This window comes from Watersipora subatra, chromosome 1 (assembly GCF_963576615.1).
Source record: "Watersipora subatra chromosome 1, tzWatSuba1.1, whole genome shotgun sequence".
Taxonomy (NCBI): domain Eukaryota; kingdom Metazoa; phylum Bryozoa; class Gymnolaemata; order Cheilostomatida; family Watersiporidae; genus Watersipora; species Watersipora subatra.
The window spans coordinates 43628481-43651667 of record NC_088708.1 but is presented as its reverse complement, the minus strand read 5'-3'; the positions used below and the strand labels follow the sequence as shown (position 1 = coordinate 43651667).

The 23187-nt window shown below is 36.9% G+C and overlaps 2 protein-coding genes across 3 annotated transcripts in view; one reads left to right on the top strand and one right to left on the bottom strand.

The window, feature by feature from the left end:
- Positions 1-449: 449 nt before the first annotated feature.
- On the top strand, positions 450-12108 carry LOC137402732 (CAP-Gly domain-containing linker protein 4-like). 2 transcript variants are annotated; one of them, XM_068089238.1, is made up of 12 exons: positions 450-836; positions 925-1180; positions 2120-2269; positions 2453-2649; positions 5009-5144; positions 5891-6019; positions 6197-6232; positions 7977-8102; positions 8203-8326; positions 8540-8637; positions 9471-9686; positions 11647-12108. In XM_068089238.1, exons 1-12 carry the CDS (start codon positions 450-452, stop codon positions 11901-11903), a joined length of 2112 nt encoding a protein of 703 aa, XP_067945339.1. In that variant the 3' UTR covers positions 11904-12108. The 2 variants fall into 2 exon arrangements, with proteins under 2 accessions (XP_067945339.1, XP_067945345.1); XM_068089244.1 differs by lacking the exon at positions 6197-6232.
- A 634-nt stretch (positions 12109-12742) lies between these two features.
- LOC137385391 (dedicator of cytokinesis protein 7-like) overlaps positions 12743-23187 on the bottom strand; it is a 46382-nt gene continuing 35937 nt past the window's right edge. Inside the window, exons 27-37 of the mRNA XM_068071842.1 lie at positions 21619-21795; positions 20577-20693; positions 20314-20457; positions 20036-20167; positions 19810-19944; positions 19537-19717; positions 18524-18669; positions 18230-18373; positions 17965-18074; positions 16494-16676; positions 12743-13242 (exon numbers count right to left, since the gene is read on the bottom strand). Coding sequence (XP_067927943.1) covers positions 13197-13242; positions 16494-16676; positions 17965-18074; positions 18230-18373; positions 18524-18669; positions 19537-19717; positions 19810-19944; positions 20036-20167; positions 20314-20457; positions 20577-20693; positions 21619-21795 — 1515 coding nt within the window. The 3' untranslated portion in view covers positions 12743-13196. The remainder of the gene's footprint in view (positions 13243-16493; positions 16677-17964; positions 18075-18229; positions 18374-18523; positions 18670-19536; positions 19718-19809; positions 19945-20035; positions 20168-20313; positions 20458-20576; positions 20694-21618; positions 21796-23187) is intronic.

The window sequence follows — 23187 nt, the reverse complement described above, 5'->3', positions numbered from 1 at the left end:
CATGTATGTACTAGAGTTATTAAATTGGTTAATATTTTTAGAGTTAATAGAGCATTATTAGTTTATGATTTTTTAGCCTTTGCTTCTACTAACTTTTCAAGTTACACTTCAACTGAACTTGTCAATGATTAGGAGGTTAGTTTGAGGCCCGTTTGAGGTAGCCGTAAAATTTATAAAAAATAAATAAAGTCGTTTACAACAAAAATTTGAAAATTGCAATATAATTTATACTCTGGACTCGTGTATACATTTAGCGTAGTAACATCTGGCTATAAGCGTTTTATACGTCTAGGCTAAAAACTAATAATGTTTTTATAAGGAAAATCTAACAACGTTAAATTGTATACGTAGTGTCTTTGTCAATGCTACACAATAAAACATTTATCAAGTTAATTTTATTGTTTGCTCTATCTGCTTAGGGCTTCCATACATTTACCCAACAACTTCACATGATGACTACTGAGAGCCCTGCAAATCTGGTAATGGATGATAGTCTAGATATTCTGGCAGATATTAAACTTGATGGGCCTTCTGAGTCAGAATCATCAGGTTTGACCAAGGAACACAATGCCAGCAGCAATACTGACAATATTCAGTCATGCGATGCTTTGACTGACCATGAACAGACGTTTGAAGTACCAAACCCATCATTTCATGCAGCTATGGATCCTCCGTATTGCCAAAGATGTTCGGTCAATCACAATAGTCTCTACTTTGGTTTTCATTGCAAAGATTGTGAGGCATCCTTTAAAACTGCTTCCATTCCTCAAGTTTTCGCCATAATGAGACAATGGACACCATCTGTTCAAGGATCTCTTATATTTTACATTGAAAAGGTAAGTCCTGATTCATGTTAAATGCAATAAAAAATTTCTGTTTCATGTCGTTTTCTCGTTCTTCAATTGTACTTTGATCCTTTTTTAGCTACTGAGCTTAGGATGTGGTATAAATGACTATGATTCAGTCTCAGGATCAACAATGCTCCACTTTGCTGCTCGCTGTGGATCTCGCAATGTAGGCAAGAGTGAAATGGCAGTGAAATGCACCGAGCTACTTTTACAACAAGGAGCAAATGTGTTCATAAGAGACCTTTGGACTGCCATGATGCCTCTCCACTATGCTGCCTTTTTTAATGTACCTGCTGTCATTCATATTCTCCTTGCTCATGAAACATACTTTGGTAGGTAAGAGTTTTTTTTTTTCGATGAAATGCTGGTAGTTTCATGCTAGTGCTGGTTGTATTGTTGGTTATGTCCCAACATTATGTTAATTCGCTTATGCTATTGTTTGAATTTTATGCTGTTGTTCTGTTGCCATGTCAACTTGCATTTCTCTTTCCTGATTATTTTGCTCTTCTGTAGCTATTACGCGTAGTTAGATGTGTTTTACTGTTTATATTCTTGTGTGATTGTTAGTCATATTTGTGTGTTTATATCTTGGTATCTTTATATCTGTGTGATTGCTAATTTTTTCTGCTCCATCAGCACATTTCTAGTCGTATTCCTGTTTAATGGCTAATTGTATTCCTTTGAAATTGCTAGTTGTATTCCTTTGCAATCGCTAGTTGTATTCCTTTGCAATTGCTAGTTGTATTCCTTTGAAATTGCTAGTTGTATTTCTTTGCAATTGCTAGTTGTATTCCTTTGCAATTGCTAGTTGTATTCCTTTGCTATTGCTAGTTGTATTCCTTTGCAATTGCTAGTTGTATTCCTTTGCTCTTGTTAGTTGTAGTCCTGTACAGTTGCTAATTGTATTCCTGTACAATTGTTAGTTGTATTCTTTTGCTCTTGCTGGTTGTATTCCTTTGTTATTGCTAGTTGTATTCCTTTGCTCTCGTTAGTTGTAGTCCTGTGCAGTTTCTAGTTGTATTCCTGTGCAATTTCTAGTTGTATTCTTTTGCTCTTGCTGGTTGTATTCATTTGATATTGTTAGTTGTATTCCTCTGCTATTGGTAGTTGTAGTTCTTTGCTATTGTTAGTTGCACTCATGTGCAATTGCTAATTGTATCTTCGTATTATTACTAGTCATATTTTGCTAGTTTTCCTGACAGGTTGTTTCTGATAAATTGGGATTTACAAATCATCACATTTGTAATAAATCAATGATTTGATTCATGCAGGATTTGATATGGAATACACATGTGAGGGTTTTGAGGAAGGTACTGCCCTACACATAGCTTGTATGACCATCTCATACGATGCTGCCAAAGCTCTCTTAGACAAGGGTGCTGATGTCACTTTAAAAAATAATCTCGAACAGATGCCTATCGGTTTGTGTCTATGTTATTATTATTTTGTACTCTTTCTCTTCACTTCTGCAGGCCTGACAAATGATGCTCTCAATACTGACTCTTGCCTTTTCTATTGAATCAATTGAAACGTCATAACCGATTACTAGCTTAATTTTCTGCAGGTAGTAAAAGGCTACTACAGGTGCTTGTTTGAAATTGCAGGCGTTATTCCTGAAGAAGACCCGAATGACCCTGACTCAGCCTTGTCAGTCTCAATCCGACGCCTGAAAAAGCTTCTTGAATCGTATGAAGAAAAAATCAACATATCAGTGCCTAACTATGATGATGTGCAAGGCAAAGCTTTGCTGCTCGCTATGGGCATATCTATTGGTGGTCAAGTGCTCGTCAATGGAGAAAAGGTACTGTTAACTGTAATCATTTTTCACAGATATGCTAGTTTGAATGTTTCAATGACTTTCAATTATACACCATCTTTCATTAGTTTTACAAAACACTAATAATTTTACAAATAATTTTACAGCAATTTCACAAAACACTTGAGGAACCAAAACATAACAAATTGCAACTTTTAATTTGTATTCTCCAAAATTTGACAAATCAATTTTGGAAAATCATTGCATTGCGAATTTGGGAGATGGGAAAGATAAATAACAGAAACAATGGATTGAACTCAATCAAACTACGCGGTGACTAACTTAGTTACATCTAGTTGTAACTAACTAGTTACATCTAGTTGTAACTAACTAGTTACATCTAGTTGTAACTAGTTACATCTAGTTGTAACTAGTTATATCTACATGTAGTTGTAACTAGTTACATCTAGTTAGGTAAGTAACTAGATTTAAAGGTGGCTCCATAATCTGTCTTATACTTTGAGGTTAACTGGCAACAAAATTCACATTACAGTTATTCAGTATCATAAGATTTACCATGTCTTACTCTGTTGTGTTGTAGGTGCAAAATATATGAGAATGTGTTTACAAGCTCTTAAAAGCTAAAAAATGAACAGTTAATCGCAGCCACACGAGACCGCCGTAGTTTGGATTCGCTTTCCAAAACGGCTCAAATGGGCCATAGTTGTTACAGGATGGTTTCCGTTTACACTTTCATGCAATCTCATTCGTCGAAATATTGTCACAAATATGCTTCACGCATTCAATAAAACCATGTCTATTGTTCTTACGCGTCTGTTTTATCGTCATTGTAATGATGTCACTTTTAGCACTGATATCTTTTAACTTACCGTAAAAAATCGTTAAACTTTTTAACCTTAGCTCGAAGGAGTACATATCATTGTCTGATAATCATGACGGGCATGTCGGTTACCTGTGATAATCGAAAACTGCTGCAAAAATTATTTTCGAAGTATTGGGTCACATGATCAGATTACGACTTGACGATTAGTCCAAGCCGCAATAAAACTGTAAAGTAACGAGCATCTATATTTGGTACGGGGTCTTCGGTAAAACCCGAAGTGTTTGTCGTAAACTAGTGCTACGAAAAGTTTATATTGAGCTTTTTATTGGCCTTTCAATTCACGTGAGAACATCACGTGACAAGACGATAACCAAACTGTAATGAATACGTCAGTTAAATAAAGAGATTCCAATCTACGGCGGCTTTTTGTTTTTGAGCTTCTAAGAGCTTGTAATCACATTTCCACGTATTTGGCACCTACAACACAACAGAGTAAGACATGATGAATCTTTTGATACCAAATAACTGTAATGTGGATTTTGTTGCAAGTCAACCTTTCAAGTCTTTCTAAACATTTTATGTTCAGTTGTGTTTATTTTTATTTAACTGAAAATCTCACGTAAAAATTAGTAGTATTATAAATTATAGTTGGCTATTAACAAGTTTAGTAAAAAAAGCTAAAATTGCTCAGATAACTCATTAACTCAGATAACTATCAAGAATTTTGACAAAATAGTAAATGATAATTTTTGCCAAATATGGGAATCCATTATTTTGACAAGGATTACAATAAAAAGTTTTGAAAAATTGACATCAATCTTTTTAGAAATAAATAGATGTTTGGATATTACTACAGCTAAAATATAATGGACAAAACTTAAAACAGAATACCGCAAATAAATAATCATAAGTGACAGAATTCAGTTCCATTAATCTACCAGACAAACAGCTAACATGTAAAAGAGAGAATTAGTTTTGAGTAATAAAATCAATAAACTAGATCTAATGAAATAGTTACTCACCACATTAGACAAATAAATACACAGTATATTATTACAATAGTAAACACATACATTGGTACTGTTTATCTACATAAACCAAGTTATAGTTACAATAAGTGACAGAATAACATAAGGAAGGTCATGTGGACATCGGATCTTCATTGCCTGGTTTTATATTTATGTATTTGTAGCAATAAAATTATGTTTGTGTGAAGTAGACACTATTTAATATAAGATAATCTCACATCTAGAATAAATGCAATCTGAAGCATATCTGTGCGACCTCAATACATAAAGTGACAATAATAGTGCATACATGAATTAGCCTGCAGCTCTAATAGCATAAGTACAGTAATGTGGACGAGGCATCAATGTAAGTAAGTAGATCCAAGTATAGACATAACAGTTAAGACATTTGCTTGCACAAAGCGCAGGGTTTAATTAATAGAAATAAACATCAATGTAGTGTAAAACATTTTGGCTAAAATAAACCATTAGGTACGTTGCCGTTCCTTCATCACAATATGTATGCAGATTAATTATAGTTGTAATGTTACAGGAGGGAAGGCTGATGTTCTGTGGGCGAGTAGAGTTTGCTGGAGGCGTATGGGCTGGTGTAGAGCTGCCAGAGGGAGCTGGACGAAATGACGGCAGTGTCGATGGCATAAGCTACTTTCGTTGTGCCCCTCTTAGAGGTCAGGGTATACTATTAGAGGTCAGGATGTACTCTTAGAGATCAGGGTGTACTCTTAGAGGCCAGAGTGCAATCTTAGATAGCAGGATGTGCCCTTTGGGGTTAGAGTGTACTCTTGCAGAGCAGAGTGTACTCTTAGAGATCAGGGTGTACTCTTAGAGGTCAGAGTGCAATCTTAGATAGCAGGGTGGGCCCTTAGAGGTTAGAGTGTACTCTTGGAGAGCAGAGTGTACTCTTAGAGATCAGGGTGTACTCTCAAAGGCCAGGGTGTACTCATAGAGGTCAGAGTGCAATCTTAGATAGCAGGGTGGGCCCTTAGAGGTTAGAGTGTACTCTTGGAGAGCAGAGTGTACTCTTAGAGATCAGGGTGTACTCTCAAAGGCCAGCGTGTACTCTTAGAAGTCAAGGTATACTCTTAGAAGTTAGGGTGTACTTTTAGAGGTCAGAGTTTACTCACAGAACTCAGGGTGTACATTTAGAAATCAGGGTGTACATTTAGAAGTCAGAGTGTATATTTAAAGGTCAGGGTTTACTCTTAGGGATCAGAATGCACTTTTAAAAAATCAGGTGTAAAATGTGCTTTGGTTGATATCTTAGACTTGAGTTACAAAATATTTTGGATTTGTAGTATGCTTCAGCACGATCTATACATCAACAAGTTGTTGCCATTTTATTGACTTTATTTAAAGGCGCACATACAGCATATACACTGAAACATCTATTGATAAGATTATCCTTTTCTTGAAGGTCTCTTCACTCCGATAACAAAGATTTCAAAGCCTGGTAACAAAGCTCGCAACAGAACACGGAAAAACTCTATAGATGTGGAGCGCAAAAAACCCAACCTGTCCAATATCACTGCTAAAATAAACACAGGTTTGTTCTCCTACTAGTGAGTTACTAACCCACCTCCAATACAACACTTCTTTGCTTGCAGTATGTATCATGTTGTCTGTTATTCAATCACTGTTAATTATTCAGCGCTTGGCATAGCCTTGGTTGTCATGCTTTCATACTTGTTGTATTGACCTTGTACTGTTGAATGCCCTTCAGGAAGAAACTCCGCAATGAGCAGCGTGGCTGCACCTCGTATGTATTTTGTTTCCCTTAGCGTATGCCACTGTTTAGGTGTGAGTGCGGGTAGAAGTTGTGTTTAGCTTGCCATCAAAGTATTTGTGTAAGTTTTCATTCGAGTGTGATTGTCTCTTTGTGTACCGCCTAGTGTAAATCCATTTAGAATTTTTTACTAACACTAACAATTGTTAACAGCTTTCCCCTTCTTTAAATACAGTTAAACTGTGACTATTAACTTTTTTTGTTTTCTTCTGTGATTATGTTTCCTGACTTTTTGCTGACAACTAGGAAATTTTATTACTTATTACATGTACATTTTATTTATCGGAAGTAGTTCCATTTTAGCACGCTGAATCTTCTAGTCTAGCTCTTGTTTGATAGATGCAGGATTTGGTAAAACAACCGAATAGGGATCAATTTATTTTTTAAACATACCATTTTTTTCCAACTATAAAAACTCAAAAGGGAAGTCATTTTATTGATGCAAAGCTGACGATTTTACTTTGTCAGCAGCGTGTGACGCAACTTCAAGTAATTTATTTATGGTGCCTTATTCCATCTTACCGATAAAGCCATGTGTTTTTGTGATTTGCTTTGGTGATGCTAGTGGAAAGCTCTATCAGGAGTATTTGTATTTGCAGGCTAAAAATGTTATATAGTAAGCAACACAAATAAAGCAGTTTTTGAAAAGATTTACTTATTGTCCTCTTTCTTGGGCAAACTTTACTCAATTTCATGTTTACAGTTGTGTGTTTTTTTAAACTTTTTAAGCGAATGCACTATTGGTTGAACACCTATTATGGGCTTTTTTATGCTGAAACTACACACCGTCTTTCATTGGTCAGTCAAAGCGGAGATATATCCATAAAACCTGCTAGAATAGTTCACTCACCACATAGTCGACTCACCGTATGGTGAGTCAACCGTATGGCTGACTCACCATACGGTTGACTCACCACGTGGTTGACTCACCACATGGTTGACTCATCACATGGTTGACTCACCCATGGAGTGACTCACCACATGGGTGAATCACCACACGGTCGGCTTATCATCAGTTTACTGTGAGCTTGCTGACTTTTACTCGCTATACTTCCACTAGTTGCCTTGCAGTATGTCAAACTTGCTGACCATCATCTTGTTCCTTGCCACAAGGTTGACTTTACACTTGATTGGCATTTTGCTAACTTGTCATTGGCTATCTTGCTGGGGTGCCAAGCTACCAACCAGAAATAAGCTGCATGTATAGTGTTTCTGGTGCAGTCCCTTTAACCATTATTTGCTGCGCTTGCTTAGAGCAAGAACTGAAATACATGAGTATAAATCTCTAATCGGCTCATAAAGGCTCGCCTAGAAAAAATATTGGCTGGCTGCCAAGTATCATATTTCATTTGTATCATGGCTAGGTTATAGGCTATTAGGCTAGATATATGGCTAGGTTTTTTAAAGAACTGAACAGTATTTAAAACTCTCGACACAAACACGTATTTTCCATTACAAGTGACCATCATATGTTCATTCTACAACTTTGTGGCAACAAAGCTTACTGCCACTCAGTTGACTCCACTTTAACATTTTAGTAATTTTTTAGTTTTTTCTTAATTGGCTCGCTATCAAATTACTGGCTTTTAATGCCTGGTTTATTTTTAGTATGCCAGTGAATAACATAATCTTTTGATAGGGCAAGTTTGGCAACTGAGTTGTTTCAATTTGTCTGTACTATTATTTCGTCTTAATTTTTTCTAGAATTATTTTATAGGATTGTCTCGGTCCAACTCAATTTGCTCAGACTTGGGAGAAGAATTCGCAGAAGGTGATCAAGTCGTAGCAGCCGGATTTAAACGAGGAATCATCAGGTTTATCGGGGAAACAAAGTTTGCACCTGGTACATGTATAGTTGCGATCTGGCATAGCTTTATTAAGACTGTCATTCTACGGTATTTCTTGAGGTTGAAAGTTAGGTAACACATGCTGTCGTTTTGCAGGTGTTTGGTATGGAGTAGAGCTTGAAAGACCTATTGGTAAAAATGATGGGTCGATTGGAGGCGAGAGGTACTTTGCCTGTAAACCCAAAAGAGGAGTTTTTGTCACTCTCGGCAAGTTGAAAAAGTAAGCAAGCTTTCTGCGAGACATAAATGGGAAAACAATTCACAAAGTAGTGAGGCACCAAGTCTAATCTTCGCCTAAATACATTTGTATAACAATCATCTGTTTTTCCGATTTCTATCTAACAAACAAATATATCTAATATCAAGTTGTTAGCTTCATTGTGTAGTTCACAATCACAACTTGCAAGCTATGTCTAAATTGTTGTTATGCTAGGGCACCTCTCACCAGAACTGGCTCTACTGAATCTCTGAATTCTCTCAACTCCGCCTCCCATGACACATCTTGGACTCTGAGAGTCAGAAGAATGACAGGTATAGCATTAACATCTTGTAGTTGTCTTTCAGTTTGTAGAATTCATGACCTGCTCCTATTCTGTTGTATGGCCATCAAATGTTTTCCATCAACGGTGGCCATTTTCATTTTACTGATATTTCGGGTCTCAAGTTCAGTTAAGTCCATTTTAAGTAAGATCTCATACAGTCAGCTCAAAAAAGGCATTTTATGTTGAAGGCATTTATTGAACAGTCCTTGCAAGTGGTAAAATTGCATCAGCTCTGTGCTTTCATGATTTGTATAATACAGGGATGCTGCAAAATTACTACAAAGTGTGACTTGTATCATACAGTCACATGGCCAGCCAACATCAATCATTATACATGTGTGTACTTGTAATAATGACTCAAAAGGTTGCTCAGATAAAATGCTTTCCCTGTTAGGCGATAAGTAAATTTTATTTTATTGCCAGGCAAACAGCGCAAAGGTAATGATATACTTTATCTGTACGAGTCTGTGTCCAAACCTTTGTTTCTTCACTAACGATACGTACGGTACTAATGGTACAGGTTGATTTAATGTCAATAGTTAGACACACTGGAACATTGCTAGTCAGAATGATTTTTTATGCAACAATGATGGAGTCAATCGCCTTATTTATAGCGCAGGATAATTTTGTATTTGTTTTCTGTGTGTCCAGTTTGTGTCTCTTAATCTTCAAACCTGCATTCTTGAGGTAACATACCCTGTGGCTCCTTCTATGTCGTATGTCAAGCAATATAGCAACAGAAACGGTAGAGACGGACTAACTGTTAAAATTTTTCGTTGTACTTCAACCTACTAGCTAACTGCCATGAGAACAATTTTTCAGGAGGTCATCGCAGTGCGAGCAGTAGTATCGGCAGCCTCAATGGTTCATTCAATGATGGGGCTGCTATATCAGGAACCTCTACACCCAAAACTCGTGCTAGGTCAAGGTCACGTTCCAACTCTCTCTCCGGTGCTCGAAAAGTAAATAGAAAAGGTCCGACATCAAATGATTACAAGCTTGAGGAAGGCATGACAGTCTTATTCAACAATGAGATGGGTAAAAGTCATCCAACATTGTAAATAGTTAACATCCTGTTTTCAGGGCTGATAAGTTTTAATAATGAGAATGGCAAATTAAACAAGGTTTCTCTTATCTAGTCTTTTAAGGAAACTAGATCTTCAATTTAAAGCAATTAGTTGTGTTTTAGATATAAACTAATATAACAAATGTAGTTCAACTTGATGGTTCTGCAGTGCCATGTTTAGGTATAAGGAACAATCTATTAACACGTTTGAACAAAGTATTTTTGGTATACAATCACCAAATTTCACGTCATGTGAAGCATAAGCTTTTTTTTTACTAGGCTAAAATAGACATACATATCTGGCCATGTCTCAGAGAACAACTACAGTCTGGTCATCTGATCCTATAATAAGATAATTGCACATTATAGTTTATGTCATACGACCAATTAATTAACAGTATTAACCTTGCATAAAGAATGACCGTTTCAAAACTGAATCGCTTTGTTACTCTATTCATTAAAGCTAAATAATTGGCAAGGCAGACAAATAATTACCTTCACTTGCATCTCCTTTAGTCATTTTTAATATCATTTTGTCAGTGAGTTTATATACTTCTAAAATGTGAGATATTCTAGCGATGTGTGAGCAGGTGTGTTGTTGAAGGTCAAGTGTAGCGCTAGCCCTCCTAAATGTTATTGGAACCTCCACCACGTACCACTGAAATGTTCTGCTCATACTGCGAGCAAAAGATCTCTACTTCAGAAATGGATCGTGATTGGTTGAAGAATTCAGCAATTCAGACTTGCTTTCTGTAAACAACTAGTTGATTGCCTGGCGTTACACGGCTAATAAAATTATTACCCAATGAATTTAAGTAACATAAGCTAGTAAAGCTAGTAACTCACTATAATAAGAGTCGTGTTCTACATCTGCAACTAGCTTGTGGCATTACATTACGCGTAATGATCTATAACGTAATCATGAACTTAACGTACACTAGTATTTATGCAAGCGTTGCATAGGTCTGTGCCCTATTATGCGATAGTATGGCAAGGACAACCTAGTGTAGCGGGTTAGCTTGCTGGTTTGCAGACCTGGTGGTTGCGACTCCAAATTTAGTGCAAAACTGAATTTTTGTTCCCAAAAATTTTATTGCTATACTGTAACTGGACAGACGAACATCAAACACTGAGATTTTTATTGAACAATAAACAATGCACATTTATTTTCACACATCAATTGACCGGTCAACACTATACGTCATTGTTTTCTGAGCCATGGCTAAATACGCATGGATGTTTTAGTCAGGTAAAAAAACGGATGCCTTAAATGACCTGAAACTCAGTGGTTCTTTATAAAAAAGACGACTTGAGAACACAGTGTTCTATCTAAACATGGTCCGACAGCACCTTTGGCCAAGAAGTCGTATATATGAACTGTTACAGGATCAAATAAGCTACACCAATGATCACGAGTAGAGTGTAAACAGTAAATCAGACTTTCGTTAAGGTTTGCGAAAATCATAAGCAATTCTTCAGCGCCACGAAGATGCAATTTGTTGCAACCAATTGACCAATAGTAGATTAAATAATTATACAGCAATTATAACTTCATGTTGTTTAGCCTTTTTGGGCCGCCAGTATTTTGTTAGAATTCATCTTTATGTAGAAACAAAAGTCGAACCTATCGATTATCTATTGGCTATTTTGAAAATGATTTCCTTTGATCAACATCAAAGGTCAACAAGAGCCGGTACAAATAAGAGAACGTCCTTAATAATTTTGTTTAAAATTTTATCACACAATGATAAGTGAATGTGCCACAACTAGATTCTGTTCGTGATCATGCAGCTGTACTCTCCAGAACGGAAAATATATTTTGCTAAACTGCTTGCTCATATATTTTGGTTCGACAGAAATCTCAACCAATATCTTAAAGCTTAATAAAGACATCAATTCTGTTGCCAATGCATATCTAATATGTTCTTTTAGTTGTACTGAGATACATTGGAAATGTGGAATTTGCGGATGGCTGTTGGCTGGGCCTCGAGCTGAAGACGCCTACAGGCAAGAATGATGGCAGCGTGCAAGGGAAACAGTATTTCAAGTGTAAACCACTCCATGGAATGATGGTTCGACCTAGTCGGGTCTTTCTGAAGGGTATCAATGGAGCCAAACTGGTTGGTGAACAGCATTATATGAGCACCTCAAGACTCGAATGCTCCAACCCCTCATCAGATGTTTCCTAACAATAATATTCTAGATTCTCTCTGATTATTACTATCTGATTATTACTAGCGTTAGGATTATACACTTTTTCATTCTCAATTTATTGCTACTAGTAAACGCTTACAGAACTCTCGTGAAACATCTGCCAGCATTTATATTTATCCATAATTTTATCCTTTATTTTTAAATATTGTTTTATTGTTTATAAATCAAGATGCCACAGTATTGATAATTAAGGTTTCTTTACATGCAACTTCATCTGTTGCACCAAGTCAAGTATGTGAACAAAAAACATTGTTCTTCTCAGTTGTCCATATCTTTGGGGACGTGTTTAATGGTTTTATTACATCACTATTGCAACAGCTGATGCTATACTGATGCCTGTACTTACCTTCGACAGTTTCATATTAGTGTGTAGTTTCTATTGACACAGCTTTAAAAACACCCAAGAATTACTAACTGGCAGTCAGCATCTAAATGTACGCATACATCTCTAAACCGTACTACAAAAATGCTACTTCAAACAGTACCATTTAGAACTTAGTGGTTTCCTGTTACTGTGTTGAAATTTTATTTTTTGTTATGGCATATAAACCAGCCACATGATTTGACCATTAGAGATTTCAACATTACAATTATAGACACAAAAAATGTTACATTATTTGGATCAGTGCAGGTATGGCATTCAGATATGAGTGACAGTTTTACTAACACAAACTGTAAAAACACAACCAACAAAGATTCCATGATTTTGCAGTCTCGTAGAATTATTCCAATGATCGCTAGACAAGAGTGGCCTTTTCCATAAATTCTTTGCAAGCTTTGTTATAGCATAAACGTTTCTAAGATGCACACGATGCAAGATGCAATTGATATTTATTTGGAAGCGTTAAAAATGGAAAAAATAAATAATTTTTCACAAGTGACTTACAATATAGGAGGACTTGGTGAATAGCACTTCGAGTATTGCGACAAATAATAACAGTAATAAATAAAAGCTAGCCTAATAAACTAACAATAGCACGTTATATGCGACAAGTGAAGCTGTTAAGGAAGCGAATGCACGTATAAATAAGAAAAATATAAAAAGTTGTATCTTATAAATATCTGATCGCAGAAATGAGATTACGAAATCTAGGGCTAAGCTTCTGGGTTCAGCCGAGGAGCGGAGACACGGCCCTCAATGAGTTCATGTACAGGACTCAGAGGGATAACCGCTGCTAGACTAGTACTGCCAAAAAAAGAAGTAGAAAAAGCGCGTTTCTTTGTGACCCGGAGTCTTCTTTGAACCGCGCTACAAGGCACTTTAGGAGCTAGCTTCGAAATGACCTCATTGATGTTCCACTCTTTCGGTTCTCTCTAAAAGAAAGATGCATATAAACTGCATATTGTTAATGAGCTAATCGGTGATGAGTTATATGACACGAACCAACCTGTTCTGCAGAGTTGTAGGTCATTCATTATACATGCAGACACATCTGTTTGTTAACAGGAACCCTAAGATGCTGCTTTAAGGTAAGATATAGATAGCCTATCTGTAATTAATATGACTATAAATATAATACTTGTAACACGATGGCAGTAACAAGTACTATTTCAGTTCATACACCAGATCAAATAATGCACTAGAGCTGCTCATAAAACAACTTGGACACAGGATGTAAAGTGTTAACAAATTGGCAGACTTGTGAACACAAAAGGGGGTGAGAACACAGAGGTTTAGATATGAAAACATGTCACTTCATGCAAAACAAAGCGCAGAAGAGGTTGAAGAAATTATCATATACACAAACTGACAGTATCAGCTAGAGGTGGTTACACAGGAGTTAGATAGTTAATCACATGTGTAACAAAATATTAACTAGCTAATCAAATGTATAACACTATATAACCTAGTTAATCAGAATTATAACCATATATTACCTAGTCAAGCAAATGCATATGGAGACTTCAGCAAACCCAAAATCTTGTTTTAATCATGCAGTACCTGTCCAATTGCAAAACAACTAAACATTTTTCACCTATCTGTTGTTTATATAAATCTCATTGTTTGTCTAATGGTCTGTCGTATGTCCAGCTATAACGATTAAAACCTAGGAATGAAAAGCTTGCATCGGGCTGGATTTGAACTCAGAACCTTGAGGTTTACAGAAGCTGTCCTTATTAATCTTAATAGCTTATCCTTAGTTTGCTTGCAGGTTACAAGCCAAGTCAGTACTTTTTATTATTAATTAATATTACCTTTCGCCTTTGCTTTTTTAAAGTTTTTCAAAAGCCTTATAACCGTTACCTTTTTTGAATTGGTCATTTTCAAATGAGCCATTTTAATTTCAAATGTGCCATAACACTCCTTCAATTTCCGGTTTAATCTGCGGGCAATCGATAAAAATTGTACACACTAAAAACTGATATCTCATTTTACGTTTGTAATAGCATTCAGAGGTACCAGTATCACTGTATTCAAAAGCTGAATGAACAGCTTCTGCTGCAACAGTGACCTTTTTAAGCACACACTTCTATGCACTCATTGTTATTGTTAATTCAACATATTCAAGATCTTTATTTTGTTTGCTCAGTTCCTATTAATTATATCAAATCATATTTCATTGTAGTAGAACAGACTATCTGGCCATTAATTGCTTATCAATATATATAAATCTCGGTGTTTGTGTGTCTTTTGTTGGTCTGTCTGTGTGTCCAGTTACAGCGACAAAGTGTTATGACTAAAAATACTGTTGACTAAAAATCTGCTGTGCACTGGATTTGAAGTTGGAATCTCCAGTTTTGCGAAACAGGCATTTGTCCAATCCACTATACTGTCCAACTGGCTATACTATGGAATAAATTGTGCACATACTCATCATACCTGCCAATCTCTCATCGCTTCACATTGAAATGCTAGCTGAAATGTTAACACGCTAAACACTTCAGCTAGCATTATGCTAGAATTGTTGACCAGAAGAAAAATGCTTAAACTCACATGGGCAGCAAGACTATTGCAATCAGTATAGAGTTGTAGCAGACAGTGCAGCCAGTATGGTATGAATTACGTAGAAATAAACACAGTACATGGAAATAAAAAGTGCACAAAAATAAATGAACACCTTCATTTCGAAGTTAGAATGGTAGATGGTGTATATGTTGATTAAAAGTAAGTTTTCCGTGCAAAAACATTTTTATTACCTGTGCAATGGTGGGCATTCAGCTAATTATTTCCCATTTAAACACCTTTACCGTTGTTTTAATTCCTCTCTATATTTATTTAAACTACACAAAACACTTCTTATAATATGAAGTTTAATAGTTAGAATGATCAATGTTGTAGGCCTATATGTTAAATAAAAATAAACTTTCTGTGCATAAACCTTTGATTACCGCAGCAATGCCGAGCATTCAGTAGCCTGCTTATGAATTTACATGACAGTGCGGTATATATGGTATCAGTTTTCAGACAATGATGACAAGTTATGCAGTGCACGTTGCCCTAAAATCTGAGGATATCTGAGGATGTTTGAAGCGGTGCAATCTCTCAAACTAACCATATGCAGCGAGTGATACAGCAGGCAGTATCTAGTTACAGTGTGCATCTTAACAGGTCATAACCATCCCTATGCAACACAAGTTTAGGTAAAAGCCAACTGAAAATCATCCCACCTCTGCTACAGAAACCATTGTGATACCAAAACCCTGCAGATGGCAACTATTAACAGATATGGATGGGCTGAGTACTAACAAAAGGATTGGAGCGCATCCATATCTACCTGTGCACTAGTTTATGATGACATCACAACTGGTAACCTAGGCAACAGTGACAACAATGTAACGCTCTTGTCAACAAGTTGTTATATGGTAAAGAATAGAGATGAGTGTTTTAGAGAACCAGCATGTGAAGTCAACTTACACCTTTGTCTGTCAGGCTAAACAAAACAACAACTAATAAAACAAATACTATTAGCAACAAAGGAACTAAGTCTAAGACCCTACGAGAAATCAAGATGCTAAGGATGTGATAATAGCAATAAAGAAATGCACTATAGAAACATTTAACACTAGATAGTGATTCATTTAAATGAGGCAATGGGTTACAATGATGGAACATGTTTCAAAATTGACCAGCAGCTAGAGCAATGTTTGCGTTGCCTTTTGCCTTGTTGATGTATTTTAGCACTTCCTTTGAGTAAAAGTTCGACAATGACCCTCAGGAGCTCAGACTGCCATCATTGTAATCTCGCCATGACAGCATCAATCAGTAAGGCTATTTATTGTTTCCTGGTTGGTAGACCAATTTTTCATGTAGTTTTTCCCATTCTTATTTGTGTAAAACCTTCACCAATTTGGTTTATGCAATAGTTTATGAAAGGGTAAGGTAGTAGTCTAACAGTTTTCCCAATAAAACATGAAGTATCTTTGCCCAATCCTAAATCTCTTATTTCAAAGCTCTATTTACTACGATTCTTAATTATTGGTGCAAATAGAGAACAGCCTTTACCAGCATTTATATTACTTATTAGCAATACATGAAACAATACTACCGCGTGACAAATTACTTAACTAATACCTGTACCCCGTGTTGTGCTAGCACAGCTTGCTTAAAGAAAAAACAATCCTACCTGCTCCTGCCCCTGGCAGCGCGGACAGGAGATGAGGCCTGTGTTGCTAGTCTGCTGTTGGCAGACACTGTCATTGGATACAGCTGCTCCTTGACATTCCTGTAGTTGCGCTCAAGTTCCTTCTGGTACGCTTTCTGGTCATCCCCTATAAGACTCCGATTCCTCTCCAGTGCAGTCTCACACCTGTACAGGGTGATACACGGTGATATCGGTACCAGCTATACACCATAGAGAGTGATACTAACTAAGAACCAAGCACTGTTCCAGGTACAAGACATTGCTGGGGATATAGACTATGGATACTCTTCTTAGAGGATCTGGGCACTTGAATACTAATAATCCAATCTCCCATTTAATTGATCTATGCATGCTTTACTGAATAATTAACTTTTGTACAGCTCTAAAAGTTCGCTATGGGATAACTCCGAATTGATTGTGAGAAACTACCATTCTGTTCTTTATATGATGAAAGCAGATGGACTATGAGGCTACGAGGTCTTTGGGTAGATGGACATTCCATGTACAGCGAGTAACAACACAAAATATCAAATAACATTTTACACACAAGTAATTGGATAGATCAGCAACGAAACTTCAAATTCGTGAGAGAGTTTATGGTGAAAGCTCATCAATCATTGTGAAACTTAGCAAGTAGCAGTTATTAAAAGCTGCTAGATCGTAGGAGTAGTCCAAAGGAATGACACTTACACCACTTACCGACACTTACACCACTTACCGACACTTACACCACTTACCGACACCACTTACCAACACCACTTACCGACACCACTTACCGACACCACTTACCGACACCCCTTACTGACACCACTTACCAACATTTACACTACTTATTGACACCACTTACTGACGCCATTTACAGCTACTTACACCACTCACCAACACTACGTCGTTTACCAACACTTACACTAACAAACTAATATTTGCACTAATTTTACATGCACTGCCAGCAAGCTCTAAAACTTCCACTAGTTCATGTATCGCTGTCGTCGTACATTCTATTACATGTAGGTTAAGTCTAGCTAAGATGAAAAAGTATGAAACGCCTCTATGGACATATTGGAACTGAATCTAACTTTTGCAATTGGCAAATGTGTAGGGCAAATGTGTTTTTATGTGTGCCAAAAACCATGAGTTACCATTCTAACTCATAAAGTTGTAGAGTCACAGCGCAGCACCAGTGGGAACTCTAGTCCAACAACTATTACTTCAACTAGCGTAAGTGTTCTTCACAGCATACAAAGTACAGCCAATTCTTTGTTACATCAACCCAAGAGTAACATCCCCATCGTCACCCATAAGCGATTGATTACACACCGTGATGATTTTGTGACAGCTTATTGCCTACACGCTCTGAGGAGAACATAGTGCCTTCTATGCACGCCGATTGAAAATCACTAGAATAACCATTAAACATTTATTACATCATCAGTTTACTAAGGATTATGCATACTTTTTGATGAAGTCTTTAAGGCATAGCCTGAGTTTGTTATGATGTCTGGAAGGAGTGATGATTCCACTAGCAACATCTGCTAGAAACACTGTTGCCACCTCTACCGGTCCCTAAAACAGAGATTACCATCTCTAGTAGCAAAGAGCAAATCGGAGTCAAAAAAGCGGTAAATGAAGTGGCAGGATGAAAGCAGACAGATTAGTGGAAATTTGTGAGAAAAACAAGTGAATGTGACAATGCTGAACGATTATAAAGTTCATTGTACCTGATTGACTGTTGTCCCAATGCATCCCTGTAAAACCATTTGTAGAATCTTTGGATCAAGGGGGTCCATTACAAGGGCGGCTGTTAGCTCTTTCAACTTCTTTTGTACATCCTCAATGGCTACCTCAATCGGTTGCAAAATTTTCTAGAAACATCATAGCCTGGGCTCAGTGGAGCTAGAAATCTACACTATCATTCTGATTTTATCTGAGAGCTTGATTGGCAGATAAATAGCAATGATGAACTCTCCCAAAAACATCTCTTCACAGAGCGGACAACTCTTAAAGAAGCTCACCTGCTCTTTCTCAATAACAGCAATGCGTGTCTTTATGTAAGGAAAGGCCTGGGAAGTGGTAAGGATTGTCTTTCGCTTGTGCTGTTCTGCGAGCTCCCCATGAGCCTTGCCCTCCAGCGTGAAAGGAGTCGAGTACACAAATCGTCCTGAATGGAGAATGATAACATCAATCTTATATCATCTATAACACCCGCTCTGTTGATCACACTCTGGTTAGTTTGTCATTGCGTGGTTACTGAAGTGAACTAGCTTTCATAAGAGCAATTCCATAAAATTAGTTGACATCGTGAAGTGAAATCTGTCTGCTGACTGTTGGCAGCTGATATTCAACAATTAAAACATCTAGACACCTTCACCCAAACACTGACCTATTTAAATGCAAGTGATTAAACCCGAATGAGCTTAAAATATTTTTAACGTACATTGGTGGATAAATAGCAAAGAGATAAACCATTGTTGCAGTAAATGACTTGACCAGCTACATAATGTCATGTTTGAGCTACTCGGGGCTTCAAGAAATATGTGTAATGTGTAAATGCAAGATTTGTCTACTCTTTGAAATCCTAAGTTATTAGTAAAAAGTTAGATGTGAACAGTTGGAGAATGTAATATTGAGAATCTGTTGACAGCTGCAGTCATCACTTTTACAATCAACTGCAAATTTAACATAAAAGGTTACTATTCAAAATTGTGTAACCCTTCTATATACAGCATATCATCACCTAAATTTGATTTATGGATTTCGTTTATTCTTTCTTGAGAAAGTTTTTTTCCAATTTAACAAAGTCTGTTAAAAAAACTTGTCAATAAAAACAATTTTATTTACAGTAAGCATGAAGATTACAAAAGAGGCAAAGAAAATGCTACTTTTTTACTAGCGACAGTGGAAAGTTCAGAACATAAATCTGACAGAATACAATGGATTTATGTTTGCTGGAATCATAGAGCTCTCCTAAAGCTAACATTTGTTTTTGCTAAATCTGAGTGTGGCCCGTGTGAAGCTAATAACTTACTGAGGTCATAGTTTCTCTCAAAGTATGTATGTCTGTCTTTGAGCTCATACGCATCAAAATAAGGCTCGACATAGGTGAGCTGAATAAAAGCTTTGCCTGGCTCCAGCTTCTCCGTCTCCACCTGATTTGAATCTTTTATCATGTGCACATTCTCACGACCGAATCGATCGCCATAAAAGTTCTAAAATGATAAGAGGCTTCATTAGAAATCCGATATAACACAACCTTATTTTAAATATAAGGCGTAACAAGCGTAATACACTAGTGGCCCACCTCAAGTCGATGGGCTATCTCTGAGAGTTTAGTGATGGACGGCTCTTTATACACAAACTCCTGACCGTTCAAATCACCAAATTTAGCTCCATAAAAGCCAACTCGAAAGTAAGTTCCAAACATTCGTTTACCTTCCTGCAAATAATAGCAAAGCAATACGATACATGTGGCGCTGGCATGCGGGAGAGATATTCATTCACCATAGAGATGGCCTTCCTCGACTTACATTGCTAATGATGTTCTCAAAGCAATGTTGCAGAGTACCATGAACCACAGAGAGTCTGTCATACTGCCTGTACGCCTCGTGTATGGGTGTGAGTACCTTGTAAACCTCATTCACCATCTCGTACATGCCGGCCTACCAACAGACAAACACAAATAGGAATGCAATCTTTAGTACATGGGCATTAAGCAAACCCTTCAGATGTGTGCAAACACCACATCAAATCAATATTTTTAGGGTATGTGATCATCGTTACATATTCGACAAAAACAAAAGAAAACCTTGGAGAAAGAATCCGCAGCAAGATCAAGCAGGTTTATAAGGCCAGGATCAGTAAAAGCTGTGCCAGTACAGATCCCTTCCTCGTCTGGAGACACGACGTCATCTGACACTGCGCTCTCCTCCAGCACATTCTTGGACACTTTCTATGGAACAGAAAAATGTGGATGATGGTAGACATGGTTGCATATTACACAATGAGACAAGAAGACTAGTAACGTCTCAGAATACAGAGCAATGAAACTTGGTCGGGGCCATATATTACCTGGAGGCCAACACAGCCAACTGGTAAATAGCGTTTCTCCTCTATCATGTTCATGTATTCCACAACTAGCCCAGCGCAGTGCACATAACACTCAGCTGCCTCGGCATGATTCTTGTTCTGCAATAAAAGACACTCTCCTATACTGTCACCTGCACTTTATAAAGACACTCTCCTATACTGTCACCTGCACTTTATAAAGACACTCTCCTATACTGTCACCTGCACTTTATAAAAACACTCTCCTATACTGTCACCTGCACTTTATGAAGACACTCTCCTATACTGTCACCTGCACTTTATAAAGACACTCTCCTATACTGTCACCTGCACTTTATAAAGACACTCTCCTATACTGTCACCTGCACTTTATAAAAACACTCTCCTATACTGTCACCTGCACTTTATGAAGACACTCTCCTATACTGTCACCTGCACTTTATAAAGACACTCTCCTATACTGTCACCTGCACTTTATAAAGACACTCTCCTATACTGTCACCTGCACTTTATAAAAACACTCTCCTATACTGTCACCTGCACTTTTTAAAGACACTCTCCAATACTGTCACCTGCACTTTTTAAAGACACTCTCCTATACTGTCACTTGTACTTTATAAAGTCACTCTCCTATACTGTCACCTGCTCTTTATGAAGACAGAGCTCAGAGCACAAAAATGTGTGACCTGTTCACTGATTGTTTGAACAGAGCGATCTTTAAAATATGGGTACGGTCAAGGTTCACAAGTACGAATAAGCAATGTGGAGAGTTGTCTGCTCTATTCCGAATGTTGGTTAAAATAAGAAGATAATTTCCAGATTAATATTTTTAAGTTAGTAATTGACAGATTTTTGTGGTATATTCATGACCCATTCACCGGAATGCTCGTTAACTTCCCTAAGACAGCAACAGGTGAGAGTTTGGTAAGCATATCAACAACAGTTTGGGTGTTACACAACTTTTACTCTGGGTACTGCACCTGACCATATGAAATGGTCATAGATTAGTAAACAAAGAGCTAGCTCTAAAGATGCTCGACCTTACCGCTGTGTGTTTGCTAGCCATATTCTGTAGCCATGTTAGCCTTAAATCGGGAGAGTTTTGATAGCCTTTAGCTATACGATACATGAGGTCTACGAGCATTTCTGGGTCCTCCTGGAATTCCTTCATCTTAACTGTGTCCGAAAGGATCATGTGCAAATTGAAGACCAGTTCCTTGACCTGCGGTGAAATTTACGACAACAGTCAACGCGATAACAGCTAACTCTATGATAATAGCTAACTCTGTGATAACAGTTAACTCTATGATAACAATTAACTCTATGACAACAGTTAACTCTATGACAACAGTTACCTCTATGATCTGCTGCCATCTATAACTACAAAGTATTTCTAGGGAGGCATTTTGAGGTACACAAGGAATAATATAGGACATAGCAGTTTGATGTCTTGCTGCTTGCTGATTCCTCTAAAAATGTATCATGATGACTGATCGTGTCGAAAATAAAATATCTTAGAAGTTGGAAATTCAGGACTTATTCGTAAAAATTATTTACATGCTCAAGATTTACTACAAAAACCAACCAAGGGTACAATTTTTTATTTAAAAATGTTTTAGATAATCGCGCATGGTTAAAATATTTTGATTATAAAACCTCCAGTCTTATTTACCCTGCAAAGTCCCATTAATGAATATTTTATACAGCAAATTTTTTGAAACCATTTCAATGATGTTTAGTGTGTATATTAAATCAAATCTTAACCCTCTCACCCCTGATGCCAACTATTTCGGGAGAAGTTGTTCACACTTGGGCCTGAAGCCAACACTTTCGGGACACTTTCTGAGTAACTTTATTGATACTCCTTTTGTGTTTATCGTTTTTTTATAGCTTTATTTCGAAAGATAACAGTCTGAGGATTGTTTTGATACCAAAAATGTGGTTGGATAAAAGCATTTTACTAGGCAAATCCTGTGATAGATTTCAAACTTCAACTCTGGAGGTCGCCATATTGAATGCGTTTGCCGAAAGACAACGGCTAAATCTTACAATCTAACGTAATAATTAGTTCAGGTGAAGAATTTAGCAGTGACAGTGATCTACAACAACACTATGACCGTTTATTAGTAGCACAAAGTGGGTTTCAATTGCACAACGTCAAAATTACTAAATTGTTATAACTTTTAAATTTTTCGAAAAAAAAATTTTATTTGACAAATCTTTTCACAATTTTAGTTGATAAAAACGATACATTATATTAGTTTTGTACTCCAGTTGTTTGCATCTCATGTTTATTATCATAACTGCAATAAATGTCTTTATAGAATGTAAATATGATATATAGACCTTATATACCAATTGATTGAACAATGGAACGGAAACTACATTATGCCGTAATATTGCGTATAGGCTCATAATTTCAGTTCTATTGGTTAGAACTCCAAATTGTTTTTTGCAACTTGATGATAACACCTTTTCTTGTCATCCTAATATGTTACTGAAGTGTTATCAACCAAAAAGCTGACTGGTAGTAGCAGCCAAACTTAGACTTTTCGATTTCCAAAAAATGTATCGATTTGAATCTAATCAATAACATCCTATATAGATTAACCTA